At 33.6% G+C, this 18,028-nt stretch overlaps 2 protein-coding genes across 2 annotated transcripts; both read left to right on the top strand.

Moving 5' to 3' along the window:
- The first annotated feature begins 2,133 nt into the window (after positions 1 to 2,133).
- Positions 2,134 to 8,121, top strand: LOC132299247 (IAA-amino acid hydrolase ILR1-like 4). The gene is made up of 5 exons (XM_059795756.1): positions 2,134 to 2,632; positions 3,240 to 3,365; positions 5,837 to 6,151; positions 6,675 to 6,803; positions 7,192 to 8,121. Exons 1-5 carry the CDS (start codon positions 2,273 to 2,275, stop codon positions 7,597 to 7,599), a joined length of 1,338 nt encoding a protein of 445 aa, XP_059651739.1. The 5' UTR covers positions 2,134 to 2,272; the 3' UTR covers positions 7,600 to 8,121.
- A 1,644-nt stretch (positions 8,122 to 9,765) lies between these two features.
- Positions 9,766 to 15,283, top strand: LOC132299245 (IAA-amino acid hydrolase ILR1-like 4). Its single transcript, XM_059795753.1, has 5 exons — positions 9,766 to 10,321; positions 10,757 to 10,882; positions 13,344 to 13,658; positions 14,147 to 14,275; positions 14,675 to 15,283. Exons 1-5 carry the CDS (start codon positions 9,962 to 9,964, stop codon positions 15,080 to 15,082), a joined length of 1,338 nt encoding a protein of 445 aa, XP_059651736.1. The 5' UTR covers positions 9,766 to 9,961; the 3' UTR covers positions 15,083 to 15,283.
- Positions 15,284 to 18,028: the final 2,745 nt, after the last annotated feature.

Here is an 18,028-nt window from a genome sequence, read left to right as displayed (position 1 = left end):
TGTTGTTGCTGCTTTGGAGTGCCTTTCAATGGTGTTTGTTGAAGAGGGACTTTAAAGCTTGTTTGAAAAACAAATGCTTTTCTTGTTTGTTTGATAATTCGTATTGGCATGTGAAGAAACCAATCCAAGTGGTTAGACTACATCAGTGGTGACATAATTTTTATTTATTTATTTATTTATTATTATTATTATTATTATTTATCAAGATGTTACAACAACTTTTTCATGATGCTATTTTATTATTATTTAGTTATTATTTATCAATTGTTAATATTTTGCCTAGCCATTTTTATATAGCAATTGATATTCATGATGTTACAACAACTTTTTCAATTATTGCTTAGTTACAATAACTTTTTGGATCGTATATTTATTGCACTATGGTATAATGTATGCTTGTGTTCCATTATTAATCTACACGCGGACGCAACACAAGATCAAGGCACCAGAGGAATTCGGATTCCATGATTAGGAAAATTCTTCTAAAAATAAATTTTATTTATTTATTTGACAAATTAAGAAAAAATGAATGTGAATGGAAGAAAATACTGCGTAAATCGGCACCGAAGAGATTAAATCATGTGAATATGATATGAAGATATCTATCAGTATTAGCCTAAACTTTGAATTTGTATAGTATTGCTTATTAGTTAAGAAATTTTAATCGTATTGCTCAAACTAACTAATTGTTATTTTTATTTTTATTTTTATTTTAACAATTCAACAAATTGTTATTCTCACTTGAAGTTCACGTAATGTCATTTTTTTAATCATACGGTGTTGACTCTGTTTTCTTGATTATTAAATAATTACGTGTAAGCTATTATATATTTCTATATTTGCTTTTCCATTCTTTGCGGTACCAACTCGTTATGAAAGACTTGGGACTAAGAAGTTATGCTATGGAATCAAGCATATGCAATGCGTGTAGAAATAGGACATTATCTGCTAATGAATAGTTTAATGCTGTGTCTAATTAGAGAATTCTATCATAAATATTTATTATAAAATAATCAGATGTGCCTTCATACTGACTATATATATATGTATAATTATATACATACTGCATACAGAAGTGATCAGGTGGTAGAAACTATAGGCAAGGTCGATCAACTACTAATATAACAAGTCGACACTAAACTTGATGGGGCTTTGTGGATGGGTGAAAATTTGCAATTTTTCTCATTATTTTAGAAGCATTTTTCATAATTTTATGAAAAATTCAACTTTCCAACTTCTTACATTGTACTTTAGAATCTATCAAAATAAGTTTTTTCGTACTTAGAGAGACTCGGAATTATTTATTTTATACTTTAAATTATTTTAGAAGGAGATGAAGTATCACTAAATCACATGCCTTCAATTCATGACGAGTAAAATTATTTAGTAATATAGTTGAAGACAACATATTTGATATAACTCTTTTCAAATCAAGTTCAATAATTTGTATTCTGAAAAAATAACTTATGATAAATATTTAATGAATCTTCATGCCACATTACAATAGCTAATTAAAAAGAACAACTAAAAGCTTCATAATATGAAGTTCACTAATTATTAAATCATTTAATTATCAATAACTCTTTAAACTAGTAAGTTGATAAAATATTTTGATATTAAAGTAATATAAAAAAGGGAAAAAAAAATACATTAATAGATTTCTTTACATGAATCAATATAAATATTTCAAAGTAAAAAAAAATTGCAAGAAGGAAATATATATATATATTTATTGGTATAAGCGAAATCAATATAATTTTGACAAATTTTAAATAAAATTAAATTTGACTTGATAATAGACTTGACACTTTGACGGTTGACACAGATAGAATGAGATATTGCATCGCAAAAATGACATCTTGCTTGGATGTACAAAACCTTCATGTTCACGATGAAGCCCAATAAAGATTAGGTTAGGGCTATTGGGCTTGAGACGGTTACTATGGCCCACATCCAATTCTAGTTGTAATAGTTTGTGATTTGTAACAGACTTATCCAAGTATCAGTTAGCGTTGGGACAGCCCAATAGTTTTATTTATTTATTTATTATTATATTTTAAAAGAAATCAAATTAGCCATTAATATTAAATTAACCCGTTCATGTAATCATCAAATTTATATGACATCATATAAATATGCCGCGTCCAAACGAAAAAAAGAAAAAAAGAAAAAGAAAAAGGGTCGTTGACGAACCAAAAAAGAAAAAGAGAGAGAAGAATATACTGTAATCAACATTTCTTTCCAGTTCCAGTACTCATTTTGCCGCGAAATTATGAGTTTCTTCAATTGGGCCTTCTTGATTTTCATTCTTCCCTTCTTTGGTCCACTACCCACTTGCTCAGCTTCTTCTTTGAGCTCAAATGAACTCTCGGAAATCCCCAAAAATTTCCTCAGTTTTGCCAAAAACCCAGAGGTTTTTGATTGGATTGTGAGCATTAGGAGGAAGATACATGAGAATCCAGAACTGGGTTATGAGGAATTCGAGACCAGTAAGCTTATAACTTCAGAGCTTGATAAGATGGGTATTCCCTACAAACACCCAATTGCAGTCACTGGTACCATCGGCTTTATAGGTTCTGGAAAATCCCCTTTCGTCGCGATTCGGGCAGACATGGATGCTCTTCCTATGCAGGTTTCTTTAAATTTTAAATACTTTTTTCCTTTAATTTTTTAGCTTATTTTTTGATTTCATTTAATATATTAAGGTGTTTGTAATAGTGTCATCTGGTTAAATTGTTGCACATGTCTTGATGTTGAGTATGAATGATGAGTTCTTTTTTTTTTTAATCAGGTTTCTTATTATATTTTGTTTTCAATTTTTTGGCTTATGTTGTGAATGCTTAAATATATTAAGGGTGTTTATAATAGTGTCATTTTGTTAAGAATTTTCAGTACATGTCTTGAAGTTGAGTTTGAATGATAAGGTCTTTATTTTTATCAGGTTTATTTGATTTTAAGAATTTGTTTTCAATTTGTGGGCTTATGTTGTGAATGCATTTGATTATATTAACGGTGTTTGTAATAGTGAAATAATGGTGTTTGTCATAGTGTCAATTTGTTAAGAACTTGTACATGTCTTGATGTTGAGTGTGAATCATGAGGTCTTTATCGTTTATATTGTATAAATGAATTTAGGCAAGAGGGATTTTATGGGTATGAGTGTTTCTTTTGATTGAGGTTTGGGGAAGGGAGTCGGGAGATGTGCTTTCAAGTATTCTGAGGATGTTGTGATTTCATAGGAAATGGTGGAGTGGGAGCACAAGAGTAAAATTCCAGGAAAGATGCATGCTTGTGGGCACGATGGTCATGTTGCTATGCTTCTTGGTGCTGCGAAGATTCTTCAAGAGCATCGTGAACTATTACAGGTTCATTCTATGACTGCTCGCCGTTTTTCTGATGCATGTTATGTGGTTTAATTTGTTTACTATTCTTCATATGATGGTTGTTAACCTTCGTGTTCTTCAGACATTTGTCTTTGGATGCATGTCTTTTATTATTCTAATTGTGCAAATTAGTACAGAAACTGGACATTATCTTATAGCCATATCTAGGATTTGTAGGGCTGGGACAGAGGAATGAGAGTCCTTGGCAAGAGTTCTGGGTGGCAAGTGGAGCTCTACTCTAACCACCTGTTAGGGTTTGGCTAGGGGTGTGGCTTATTAATTGAAACTGGTTTGAGACAGTAGTAAAAAGTTTGAAGGATAGTGAGAAATGCAATATTTTGTCAAAGAGAGGTAGACTGCCACTGGCTATTGTTTAGCTTGCCACATTTTTATCCATTTTCAACATTCCTATGCTAGGGGCTGATTGTCTTGAGAATTCATACAGTACTTTCTTTTCGGTGGGAAATGTTTAGGCGATGATATCAAATATCAGTTCATGTACTTGGAGTTGGTTTGTTTTTCTATTAGTTCAATGGTTTCGGAATTTTAAAGCACACTTTTTTTTAGCAAAAAGTTTTTTGGGAAATGATTGTGGAGATATGAAGTGATCAGGGAGTTCCTGTAGCAGCAGTTGTTGTTTTGTAACTTGTAAGTTTTGGGAGGCTGGCTGTCTACAAGGGAAGGGAGCCTTATGAAATTGGGGGTTTGAAAGGCTAATAGAAGTCATAGGGATGAGTTCTCAAAGAATATTTGCTTATCAGAGGGAATATTGGACAGTACTACTGTGTCCCAGTACAGTTTTAGAAAGATGCATTGTTTTTGGAATCTACTCCCACAGCAGTTTTTTCTGAGGCTCTTCGCTATGACAGAGGGTATGGAGGCTTTACTTGCAGCATACCATTGGTGGTTTTAAGGTGTAATTCACTAGAATTTTATATTTTTAGTGCAAGACTGAAGCATGAATTGGTAGACGTTGTTGCTTTGATTTGCTTCACAGGGCTGGAATTTGTAAAGAGGTCAGGGATTCTGTGAGTTAAGTGGATTCTAAAAGTGGTAATTTTAGTTCATCTTCTAAAAGAATTCTCTTGGCATTGAGGGGGATTCATTGTTTGTGAGGAAAATTTTGAGAGTTCATTTCATCTGCAACCACATATGGTCTCACCTAGTGAAGCCACCCTTGTGTGGCATATCCAAAGCAGCTCACGAGTGATGCTTGTAGGCTTGTAGTCAAAACACCTGTAATGATCTTCACCATGCATGACCGATGCCTAGTACCATGTTCCAATCCTTACCAACTCAACGACCCAATTTCCCCCTTGGAGATAGAGAGATAATTGAAGTGGCAAATGCAGCCACCTATTGTGCTTATCATATTTGATCATTACTGGATCGAATTGGCCTCTATCCATGTTTGATTCATTAGATATAGGGTTTGATGGGTTAAAATCATAATCATGTTATTGGATCAACTCTTGCAGATAATTGGATTGGATTCAATTCAGGTCTAAATTAAAATCTGGTCCATTGATAGGCAAGTGTGCACATGGAAGAGGCAGGATCATAAGCTCAGCAGGCAAACAAAAGAAACATATTTTGCGGAAGTATATGTTATAAGAGAAAGTTTCAAAGTAGCTCCTTGTTCTCCATTATGATTTCTTTGGATTTAAATATTATCTAAGTTGTTTTCTGAAGTTGAATGATTGATGCGATAATTTTTAACCCAAAAATTAGGGATGTTGGAAGAAGTGTCTTTATTGCTCTGGGACTTGGACATGAATATGTAGATAGTAAGTTTTTATCATTGTGCCTAGCAATGACCCTAACATTCTTTACCTGAGAGGGCTGAATGAAATATTCTGTTGCTATTAGCGTTATAAAATTCTACACTCTGTGGAGGCTTGCTAGTGTGCATTTCTTGTGTTAGATCTTATTATTCCATTAATGTTGTTAGCAATTTAGACAAGCACACTTTTCACTTTCTCCCAACCGTAAGAGGTGCAAAATCTTAGGACTCTTCACATCTCATGGCCATCGTAAAAGGAAAATGAGAGGCTTTCATGATTTCAAAACAGCCTTCCAGAAAATATTACAAGCCTTACAAGGTACTAAAACACTACGATACTCCCAGTTACAAAAAAGATGCCATTACACCTGGTTTATATGCTTTTTTTAGAAGCTGGTTGTACAGTATGAATGTGGTGACTAATCAATAAATAAAGAACATATTTTACCAAGCGTCATAAAATAGATTAATCTTATTGCAATAATATAAACAGAGGGTTGTCACGATCATGGTTATTGACCATTGTATGAAGTTTAAGTGCATTCCAGATTTCTCTTTTCTTTGTCCTCCTTCCCTTTTTATTATTCTCCTTCCTTTTTTCAGTAGGTGTTGTTGCCCCTTACCTTATATTTGCTTGAATTGTCTCCTTTGTTACTTTTGGGTTCACTAGGGTACAGTTGTACTTGTTTTTCAACCAGCAGAGGAAGGAGGTGCAGGGGCAAAGAAAATGATCGATGCTGGAGTACTAGAGAATGTTGAAGCTATCTTTGGGCTGCATGTTGCTCCTGACTTACCTGTAGGTCAAGTGGACTCCAGACCTGGACCTCTTTTGGCTGCAAGTGGCTTTTTCGAAGCAGTGATTAGTGGAAGAGGAGGTCATGCAGCGATTCCTCAGCACTCAATAGACCCAATATTAGCAGCGTCAAATGTGATTGTCAGCTTGCAGCATCTTGTTTCACGAGAAGCTGATCCACTGGACTCTCAGGTACATTTTAATTTCAACTTACATTTGTTCTTTTTCTTTTTATATATTTTTTATTTGGGTGAAACTTTCAACCAATATTTTACTCTAGAATACCTGTTTTGGCTCTTTCATATAATTAATTAATCTGCCATTTTCAGATGTTGTCGAGGGAATGAATTGGAATTTCTGTTTCAGACTGTACTTGAGTTTTATTCCCTTGAATTATTTTTGTTTGTCACCATTGCCATTAGCTGCAAACCATATCAGTATACAGATTACAGAAGGGTTCTGCTCTCATGAGAGCAAGATGCTCCAAAATAGGTACCATTATTAGGTTTTCTGAGTAGTATCTGGCACTGCTGAACTGAGTTCAGCCTCAAGTTGTTCTTTCGTGGGATGTGCTCTAAGATTAGTCATTTTGGAAAAAGCACAGGACTTGCTTTTGTTTCTACATTTTCTTGGAGTTCAGACTTTTCTGAGTCATGAAGAATCACGTATTCTTTCTAACAATCCTATGGTCCTGTTCCAAAATATACACTTGCAGGTGGTAACAGTCGCAAAATTCCAAGGAGGTGGTGCATTCAATGTTATTCCAGATTCTGTTACCATTGGTGGCACCTTCCGAGCCTTCTCAAAGGAAAGCATGATGCAACTTAGGCAGCGAATTGAGGAGGTAGCATTTAGACGATGTTAGCAACTTTTATGACAATTATTAAATTACCAAATAATTTTGAATTATCCTCAGTATATTTGTGAAGCATTGAATTTAATTTGTCACTAAAAGGTTCATTTCTAAGTCAGTCAGAAATATTAGTGTAAATGATTCAAAAATCATAAAAGCTTATATATAACCTCGGAGAAACCAAAACACCTATTTGCTTATGCGTTTGGTAATACACTTCTTTCTCATGTCGTAACATTTTTCGATCTCTATCAGCATTATTCTTTAAATTCTTTCTGGATATTAGAATTTTCAACCTGTTCTATTAACGTTATTTTCGATTCACTCAATAAATTTCCCTATTTTGTACTTTTCACAAGCTAATTATCTTCACTTGCAGGTAATAATAAGGCAAGCCGCTGTACAAAGGTGCAATGCAAGTGTTAATTTCCTGGAAAAGGAGAACCCGATCTTGCCTGCTACCATAAATGACAAAGGGTTGCATAAATACTTTCGAAATGTTGCAGGAGATATGCTCGGCATTGCTAATGTTAAAGACATGCAACCATTCATGGGGTCTGAGGATTTTTCGTTTTACCAAGAGGTGATACCCGGTTACTTCTCCTTCCTTGGAATGAAGAATGAAACAAAGGGAAAGACTGCATCACTGCACTCTCCCTACTTCAAAATCAATGAAGAATCACTACCTTATGGAGCTGCACTTCACGCGTCATTGGCTGCTAGGTATTTTCTTGAATTCCAACCCGAAACTCCTTTGATGAATGAGAAACATCACGATGAACTTTAAGGTGCTTCTTGATAACCAATATGGACTTGAACTGGTCATTTTGCCACACCAATTTCTTGGGGTATTGTATTGTGTTTTGGTGAGTGAGAAACATCATTAGCCTTTTAATGGTTTTTGTTGAATAGAGAGTTCAAAACTTGTTGAAAACAAATGCTTTATTTGTTGGTTTTGAGGATTGGTGTTGGTATTTGAAGGAAGCAATCCAAGTGGTTGCATAGGCATGACTTGGACTACATCAGTGGTGACATGATAATGTAACTGTGTAACTGGTTGTATTAGGTGATCCTCCTAAATCATCCAAAACAACAGAAGTTGACACTAATGGTTAATAGAGAATGGGAATTAAGAGCCCTAATTTGATGGGGCTTTGTCCATGGATGAAAATTTGCAACATTTTCTCATTCTGTTAGAAGCATTTTTCGTTTTGTATGAGTAAAGATTATTTAGCTATCTAGCTAGGACAACAGATTTAATGCTTTATAGTAAACACAAGGTGGCATAGTGATATTTCCTCTCATTTCATTTTGGAAGGCCAAGGGTTGAATCTCCCCTACTGTACAGTGGGAATTAATTGGCAGGATAAAAAATAGGGGTTAAGTGCAAAAAAACTCTTCTAAATTATTGCCCTTTCGCAAATAACCTCCCTAAACTAAAAACCGCCCCCTGAACTATTGATTTGTTGCAATAAAGGACAAATTCATCACAAAAGACTATTTTATTTTAACTTTCTCATTAAAATTTTTATTTCTTATTAAATTATTTTTATTATCTTTTCTCTTATGTAAATATTAATTATACTATTTACCTTAATTTTATTTTTAGTATTAATTTATCATAAAAATGAAAAAAATATATATATAGATTTGTAAGTTGTAACTACTATTTTCTAAATTGATTAACTTATTATTAAAACTTTATTACTTATAATAAAACGTATTATAAACCAATTTAAACATTTTTATAGTAAACAAATATCATTTTTTTCATAAAATATATTGATGAAAATTTAATAAAATACTTTTGAAAAAAATACCTTCTTTTCATGTAATATATTCATTAAAAATTTTAAAATTAATTAATTTTTTAAAAAAATATATACGAAATTTTTTTATTTAAATAATTAATTAAAAAACTAAATGTCAATTTATGCAAATTTAATGAAAAATATCTCATCAAATTAGTATAATCTTTCTCATAATTTATTTAGATAAGAAAAATATATTAAATATAATTCAATAAGAAGGGGGCATTATGGTCATTTAATGAAATATAGTATAGTCTTTAGGGTATGTTACAATAAAATGAGATAGTTTAGGGGGTTTTATGCACAAAATATAGTTCAAGGGGGTTATTTACAAATTCAACGTAGTTTAAGGGGTTTTTTTTTGCACTTTACCTTAACAAATAGAATACCGTTATTTATCCCAATAAATAAAAACCTACTATTTCATCGAGTTTATGTGGCTATGTGTTAAATATAATGAAACTCATTTTAAAATATAAAGTAATTAACTATTTGGAAAATTATAGTCCATTTTTTAGGTTTTATCTTAATATATTATCTTTATTGGCGATTAAAGTTTCAATCACCGTGTATATTAAATTGTATATGTTTTTCAATCATCGTATATATCAAATTATATATGTATTTTATATATACTTCACATTGCATCTCTCTAAGGCATAAATATTTAAGATTGAATATCTTATATATAATTAGATACACATTTGTTCATTACTATAATGATTAAAACTAATAATTTATGTGACTCTATAAACAAAAACAAAAAGAAGGAAACTGAAAATATAAGGAAATGAGTTATGAAAAACTGAAAAAAAAAAATTGTAGTATTTTATAGAAACAAATAAGAATAGTAATGATGTTTATTTAAGTTGAAATTTTATAATTACTCGGCATATTTGGTTTTAATGTCAGGTGTCAAAGTTGTCAATAATATTATTTTTTTAGCAAAAAAAAAAAAAAGAAAAAAAAAATAGTTATTAAAAAAAGTTTTAATTATTGAATGACCAAAATTAAATGAGAATAAATAACTTCATTAAAGTATATGACTAGACATATCTGCGCTTCATTCTCAGATGTGTCATTTAAGCACGTGTACAATTCAAATTATGCACGCGAGGTTAGAATATAACATTCCTCATTTCTAAAAGGGCCATGAGTCGTGAAAGAACAAATAACAATTGCAGGAAAACGAAGGAATATAAAAGAAAGAAAAATAAAGACGGAGATTGACTATATACTCCGATCTTGCTTCAACAGAATCACCTCAAAATTTATCTCACATGGTTTGACCACAACCGACAGTTCTTCGAGTTTCAAAATTCAGTTTACAGAAAAGCTATGAGTTTCTTCAATTGGGTATTACTGATTTTCACTCTTCCCTTGTTTGGTCCACTACCCACTTTCTCAGCTTCTTCTTTGAGCTCAAATGAACTCTCTGAAATCCCCAAAAATTTCCTCACTTTTGCCAAGAAACCAGAGGTGTCTGATTGGATTGTGAGTATTAGGAGGAAGATACATGAGAATCCGGAACTGGGTTACGAGGAATTCGAGACTAGTAAGCTTGTAATGGCAGAGCTTGATAAGATGGGTATTCCCTACAAACACCCAATTGCAGTTACTGGTATCATCGGCTTTATCGGTTCTGGGAAACCCCCTTTCGTAGCGATTCGGGCAGACATGGATGCTCTTGCTATGCAGGTTTCTTTAGATTTTAAGATTTTTTTCTTCAATATTTTGGCTTATGTTTTGATTTCATTTAATATATTAAGGGTGCTTGTAATATTGTCATTTTGTTTAGAATTGGCCTGCATGTCTTGCTGTTGAGTCTGAATAATGGGGTCTTTATTGTTAGCAGGTTTCTTTAAATTTTAAGAATTTGTTATCAATTTTTTTGACCCATGTTGTGAATGGATTTAGTTATATTAAGGGTGTTTGTAATAGTGTCATTTTGATAAGAATTTGCAGTACATGTCTTGATGTTGAGTGTAAATGATGAGCTTTCATTGTTTCTATTGTATAAATGAATTTAGGCAAGAGGGATTATATTGGTATGAGTGTTTCTTTTGATTAAGGTTTTGGAAGGGATTTAGGAGATTTGATTTCGAGTATACTGAGGATGTTGTGATTTCATAGGAAATGGTGGAGTGGGAGCACAAGAGTAAAATTCCAGGAAAGATGCATGCTTGTGGGCACGATGGTCATGTTGCAATGCTTCTTGGTGCTGCGAAGATTCTTCAAGAGCATCGTGAACTATTACAGGTTCATTTTATGATTGCTTGCCATTTTTCTGATACATGTTATGTGGTGTAATTTGTTTACTATTCTTCATATGATGGTTGCTAATCTTCGTGTTTTTTGGGCATTTGTCTTTGGATGCATGTCTCTTATTATTCTAATTGTGCAAGCTAGTACAGAAACTGGACGTTATCTTATAGCCATATCTATGATTCGGAGCGAGAAATGGGAGTGCTGGGCAAGAGTTCTGGGCTACAAGTGGAGCTCTATTCTAACCACCTGTTTGCGTTTGGCTTATTAATTAAAACTGGTTTGAAACAGGTGTCAAAAGTTTGAAGGAGGTTGGCTAGTGAGTAATGTAATATGTTGTTAAAGAGAGGTAGACTGCCACTGAATGTTGTTTAGTTTGCCCTCATTTTAATCCAATTTTAGCATTCCTATGTTAGTGGCTGATTGTCTTGAGAACTTATACAGAACTTTCTTTTCGGTGGGAGATGTGTAGGTGGTGATTTCATGTACTAGGAGTTGATTGGTTTTACGATTAGTGTAAGGGTTTTGGAATTGTAAAACACACTTTTGTTAACAAAAAACTTTTTAGGAAATAATTGCGCAGATATGAAGTGAACTGGATGTTCCTGTGGTGACAGTTGTTGTCTTGTAACTTGTAAGTTTTGGGAGGCTGGTTGTCTACATAGGTAGAGGGCCTTATGAATTGCGGGTCTGAAAAGCTACCAGAAGTCGCATAATGAGTTTGAATATTTGCTTTTTCAGAGGGAAAGTGTAGGAGAGTACCGTTTTAGATTGATGCATTGCGTGTGGAATCTACTTCCTGGGCAGTTTTTCTGGGCCTCTTCACTATTACAGAGGGTATAGAGGCTTTACTTGCGGCATTCCGTTGGTACTTTTTAAGGCGTATAATTCACTAGGATTGTATATTTTTTAGCAGTGCAAGACTGAAGCATGAATTGGTAGAAGTTTTGTTTCTTTGATTTCCGTCACAGGGATGGAATTCGCAAAGAGGTCAGGGATTCTGTGAAGTGGAGGCATCTAGAAGTGGTAATTTTAGTTCATCTTCTAAAAGAATTCTCTTGGCATTGAGAGGGAGTTATTTTTTATGAGAAAAAATTTGAGAGTTCATTTCATCTGCAACCACACATGGTCTCACCTAGCGAAGCCACCCTTGTGGCATTTCCAAAGCACCTCACGAGTGATCCGTCGTAGGCTTGTAGCCAAAACACCTGCAGTGATCTTCACCATGGATTACCGATGCCTGGTACAGTGGTACCGCATTCAAATCCTTACCATCTCGACCCAATTGCTCCCATGGGGCTATAGAGATAATTGAAATGGCAAATGCAGCCACCTATTATGCTTGTTGTATTTGGTCATTATTGGATCGGATTGGCCTCTATCCTTGTTTGATTCATTAGTTATAGGGTTTGATGGATTCAGATCATTTTCAGGTTATTGAAGCAACTCTTGCTGATAATTGGATTGGATCAGTTCAGATTTAAATTAAAATCTGGTCTATTGATAGCGCAAGTGTGCACATGTAAGAGGCAGGATCATAAGCTCATTAGGAAAACAAAAGAAAAATATTTGGTGGAAGTGTATGTTATAAGAGAGAGTTTTCGAAGTAGTTCCTAGTTCTCCATTATGGTTTCAATGGATTTAAATATTTCAAAGTTGTTTTCTAAAGTTGAAAGATCAATATGTTAATTTTTAACCCCAAAATTACAGGTGTTGGAAGAAGTGGATTGGGTATATACACCACCTTTAGTGCTCTGTGACTTGGACATGAATATATAGACAGTCCAAGTTTTTACCATTGCACCTTGCAAGTTGCACTGACCCTAACATTTTTTACTTTAGAGGTGCAGAATGAATATTCCATTGCTATTAGCCTTATAAAATTCTACACTCTCTGTGGAGGCTTGCTAGTATTCTTTTCTTGTGTTAGAGCTTATTATTCCATTAATGTTGTTAGCGATCTAGACAAGCACACTTTTCAATATCTTCTAGCCTTAAGAGATGCAAAATCTTAGGACTCTTCACATCTCATACTTATAAAATAAGTGGCTTACATGCTTTCAAAACTGACTTCCAGAAAATATTACAAGCCCTACAAGGTACTAAAACACTACGATACTCCCAATTACAAAAAGATGCCTTTAAACCTGGTTTGTATGCCTTCTTTATAAGGTGGTTGTACATTATGAATGTATCGACTAGTCAATAAATAAACCACAGATTTTACCTAGCGTCATAAAATAGATTGATCTTATTGCAATTATATAAATAGAGACTTGTCACAATGATGGTTATTGGCCTTTATGTGAAGTTTAAGTGCATTCTAGATTTCTCTTTTCTTCATCCTCCTTCCCCTTTTATTATTCTCCTTTCTTTCTTATTTTTCGGTAGGCGTCGTTGTGCCTTATCTTATATATCCTTAAATTGTTTCCTTTGTTACTTTTGAGTTCACTAGGGAACAGTTGTACTTGTTTTTCAACCAGCAGAGGAAGGAGGTGCAGGGGCAAAGAAAATGATCGATGCTGGAGTACTAGAGAATGTTGAAGCTATCTTTGGGCTGCATGTTGCTCCCAAATTACCTGTAGGCCAAGTGGCATCCAAACCTGGACCTCTTTTGGCTGCGAGTGGTGTTTTCGAAGCAGTGATTAGTGGAAGGGGAGGTCATGCAGCTATTCCTCAGCACTCAATAGACCCAATATTAGCAGCTTCAAACGTGATTGTCAGCTTACAGCTTCTTGTTTCACGAGAAGCTGATCCACTGGACTCTCAGGTACATTTTAATTTTCAACTTACATTTTATTTTTATTTTTTATTTTTTTGGGGCTTAAATTAAGAAGTGCTGTAGCTGAAACTTTCAACCACTATTACTCTAGAATACCTGTTTTTCCTCTTTCATATATTTAATCTGTCATTTTCAAATGTTGTAAAGAGAATGAACTGGCATTTTATATAATTAATCTGCAAATCATATCAATATACAGAAGGGTGCTGCTGTCATGAGAGCAAGATGCAAAAGAGGTACCATTATTAGGTTTTCTGAGTAGTGACTGGCACTGCCGAACTGAATTTGGCCTCTAAGTTGGTCCCTTTGACTTCTTTCATGGGATGTGCTCTAAGATTGTCTTTTTGAAAAAACAAAGGACATTTACTTGCTTCTGTTTCTACATTTCTTGGAGTTCTGACTTTTCTCAGTTATGAAGAATCATTTATTCCTTCTAACAATCCTATGGCCCCGCTCTAAAATATATACACTTTCAGGTAGTAACAGTTGCTAAATTCCAAGGAGGTGGTGCATTCAATGTTATTCCAGATTCTGTTACCATTGGCGGCACATTCCGAGCCTTCTCAAAGGAAAGCATGATGCATCTCAGGCAACGAATTGAGGAGGTAACATTAGACGATGTTAGCAACTTTTATGACAATTCTTAAATTACTAGATATTTTTTATTTTCCCCAATATTTTCGGGTTTTGCATTTCTAAGTTAGTGAGAAATATTCGTATAAATGATTCGAAAATCACTTAAAGCTTATATATAACCTTGGACAAACCAAAACACCTATTTGCTGCTTCTTTTCTTCTTTTTCTTCTTTCTTCATTTTTTTTTTTTTTTTCCCTAAATACACCGCAAAATCAAGTCATAACAATTTTCATTTTCTATGGACATTATTCTTTAAATTCTTTCTGGATATTATAATTTTCAACCTTTTCTATGAACATTATTTTGTATTCACCCAATTAATTTCCTTATTTTTTACTTTACACAAGCTAGTTCTCTTCACTTACAGGTAATAATACAGCAAGCCGCTGTACAAAGGTGCAATGCAAGTGTTAATTTCCTGGAAAAGGAGCAACCGATCTTCCCTGCTACCATAAATGACAAGGGGTTGCATGAATACTTTCGAAATGTTGCAGGAGATATGCTTGGCGTTGCTAATGTTAAAGACATGCCATCATTGATGGGGTCTGAGGATTTTTCATTTTACCAAGAGGTGATACCCGGTTATTTCTCCTTCCTTGGAATGAAGAATGAAACAAAGGGAAAGCTCGCATCACCGCACTCTCCCTACTTCAAAATCAATGAAGAATCACTACCTTATGGAGCTGCACTTCACGCGTCGTTGGCTGCTAGGTATCTTCTTGAATTCAGACCCGAAACTCCTTCGGTGAATGAGAAACATCATGATGAACTTTAAGGCGCTTCTTGAATTTCTTGATGAGCAATATGGACCTGAATTGGTCATTGTGCCACCCCAATTTCATGGGGTATTGTGTTCGGCACTTCTATCTTGCTTCAGTTGCAAATGTAATATCTTATCGGTAAATTCATATCATCAAGAACTGATTCATATCTATCAAATTATCAATAACAAAGAAACTATTAGTACTTCTTAGCATTTCTAGCTGTCCCTACATTTTTCATTTTATAGCAAGAAAATTGTTGCTTGTGGGTAATCTGATCATAAGAAAGTTTGTAAGTCTTAAACTTATGCGATTCCTTTTATCAGGGGGTTTTGGGAGAGGAATATTAGGTGTGTGTGTGTCTATATATATATATATATATATATATAATTTTAACCCGCCTTATTGCACTTACCATTGTACGAAGCATTTTTTTGTTTTTGTTTTTGTTTTTCCCTCTTAGGGTTTTATGATTCCAGTGCATCAGATCTTGAATTTAAGAAAGATTCAAAGCTTAAAAATAGTGAGTGCCAAGCATTTTTCCCAGTTGGTATAACAAGTTTTCTTGAAGTGAGATATGGTTGGTATAAAGCCCAGAATGTAAGAGAAAAAGTCCACTAGTATATGTTTATGCAAATACAGAAATTTTAAAGCAGTTAGCCAACCGAACCATACCCTTGACAATTTTTTTAGGAATCAGCCTAAAACTAGCTTGTAAATCCACATTCTATTAGTATTATTATTTTTAAAGTTTTAAAAAAATATATTAAAATTTGGGAGCCCATTTTTTGATGTGACAAGATATTGATTGTCCATCAAATTCATTGATAGTATTTCTTATCGAAGAATAATAGGAAGGGGAATATTTTTTTTGATGTTACAGGTAGGGTTGTTGTTGCTTGGTAAAAGTTCAAATTTGAGATTAGTTACTATTTTACCAAAAATAAATAAAAAAATCATATTTACTACTTCGGCATGCCAATTATTCTTTTTTACCTTTTTTACTACTAATATTAACTTTTGGCATAGCTGCAGGAGATGTCTCTCTCATCAATTATTTTCTCTTGAAAAAATAACTTATTATATGTTAAAGAAAAAATTATATAATCGTAAGGAGCACCAAATGACAAATGTCATGTTATCAATAATTCAACTCTCTCTCTCTCTCTCACACACACACACACACACGCACACAGTATTGGTCCCCAAGAGGACATCCGAGATGGTCGGCGGCCATACCCTTAAAAGTAGACTTGTTGCTATCTCCATTTCTTGTCTGTACCCAAATTAAAAATAAATAAATAAGCAAAGAAAATATGTATTCATGAAGACTACTACTACTTGAAAACTAGTAATAACTAATGTCTTTATTAAAATTCAATTATTATATAACAATCTTAAATCATATGTGATGCTCAGTGCTTTAAATACTATTATCAGTCAATTATTGATGGCCCGGAGTTGCTGGCTGTATGTGTTCAATTGATGCTATGTATTGAGTTTAAGTACTGAAATACTGATATTACTATAATATCTTCATTTATTTGAATTTAATATATAATTAGATGATGTTAGACTCTAAATCCTACAAAAAAGGAAAAGAACATATATAGACACGATCATTGCTAACCGGTACTTTAATGCCAATTCACATATCATGAGGAATGACGATGGACTCTATATTACCTATTTTAGTTTTTATCAATTACAATATAGTACTTCAAAAGTAATGGTGACATTATAGTTGACATTGTTGCAAGTACTATATATAAACATGAGAATAAGCGTGACATTAAATTTATGCTGTCTCAAACTAGTAATTGGGCAGTTGGATGTCTCCGGGGTATGGTGGTGTAGGTAGGAATTCGGGAGGTAAGTTCTTGAGGTTGTGTTTTTAAATTGCACTCCTGAGTTAAATGATGCGTGTATTATGAGGCCGCTACACGTGTTCTAAAAAATAAAATAAAATAAAAATTGGGCAGTAGTATATTCTCTTCAAGAAGCCAACAAAGCTGTCTATGTTTTGGCCGCCCACATTTTTCTCATGATTTATGTGATGAGGATATTGAGAATCTCCCTTACTTAACATTGAAAGTTTTATCCAATTGTACTTCTGTCGAAGTTTAATGATATACCAACGGACTAGTGGTCTAGCGGTATCAGACCTTTACTTTTCAAAGGGAGGTCAATGGTTCAAGCCTCTGTAGAGATATGTGTGTGTGAGTATTAACTATGAAAAAAAAAAATTTAATGATATTATCTTCTCTTTGTCAATATATATATATATATATATATATATATGTCATTTGTCAGGTTGGAAAAAAAACAAAACAGGAAACAAAGAAAAAGAGGACAAACGTGAATTATACTACTATATCTTAATCCATATATCATTCTTCTTCCCTAAGTACATTCTCCAATCTCCTCCACCAAAAATTTGGCAGCATTTAGGGGGCTTTTGGAACTTATAATTTTTAACTTTTTTTTTCTTCTCCTTACAGTGTCTATACGAGTTAAGATCTTTAGAGTTGAGACCCAGAGTCGTCAAGACAAAGACAAAGACAAACAGATAATGACCTTGTTTTCAAAACGCGTTGTAGACTCTAGAGTCCATTGAAGTTAAGATCTTTAGACTGGAGATCCAAAGCCGCCAAGACAAAGAAAAACAGGTAATAACGTTGTTTGCAAAACGCGTTGTAGAGTCATTATCTGGTGCAATAGTAAAAGCAAGACAATATTGAAAGCTAGGATCAAGAATAACAATAGCGTTTACCAATTGTTGCATTGGATTAAAGTAGTTTCACTAGAAAAATGGGGAAATTTTCCACATAAGGAACTAAAATTCACACACAATCCAAAAGAAATGCTTCAAAGCATTAGCAAAGCCACACCAAGTAATTCCAGATGATTGGCAAACAATACAATTATTATATGACATGTAAAGCAAGCAAATTAGAACA

The sequence above is a fragment of the Cornus florida genome, unplaced genomic scaffold (assembly GCF_030987335.1).
Source record: "Cornus florida cultivar Cherokee Brave unplaced genomic scaffold, ASM3098733v1 CherokeeBrave_3.0.0_Hap2_Chr03, whole genome shotgun sequence".
NCBI lineage: Eukaryota > Viridiplantae > Streptophyta > Magnoliopsida > Cornales > Cornaceae > Cornus > Cornus florida.
This window is presented reverse-complemented; position numbering and strand designations above follow the sequence as displayed.

Coding starts and splice junctions, on each gene's coding strand:
- LOC132299247 (XM_059795756.1), top strand. CDS start 2,273: ATGAGTTTCTTCAATTGGGCCTTCTTGATTTTCATTCTTCCCTTCTTT. Junction 2,633..3,239: donor TGGATGCTCTTCCTATGCAG/GTTTCTTTAAAT, acceptor GTGATTTCATAG/GAAATGGTGGAGTGGGAGCA. Junction 3,366..5,836: donor AGCATCGTGAACTATTACAG/GTTCATTCTATG, acceptor TGGGTTCACTAG/GGTACAGTTGTACTTGTTTT.
- LOC132299245 (XM_059795753.1), top strand. CDS start 9,962: ATGAGTTTCTTCAATTGGGTATTACTGATTTTCACTCTTCCCTTGTTT. Junction 10,322..10,756: donor TGGATGCTCTTGCTATGCAG/GTTTCTTTAGAT, acceptor GTGATTTCATAG/GAAATGGTGGAGTGGGAGCA. Junction 14,276..14,674: donor TCAGGCAACGAATTGAGGAG/GTAACATTAGAC, acceptor CTTCACTTACAG/GTAATAATACAGCAAGCCGC.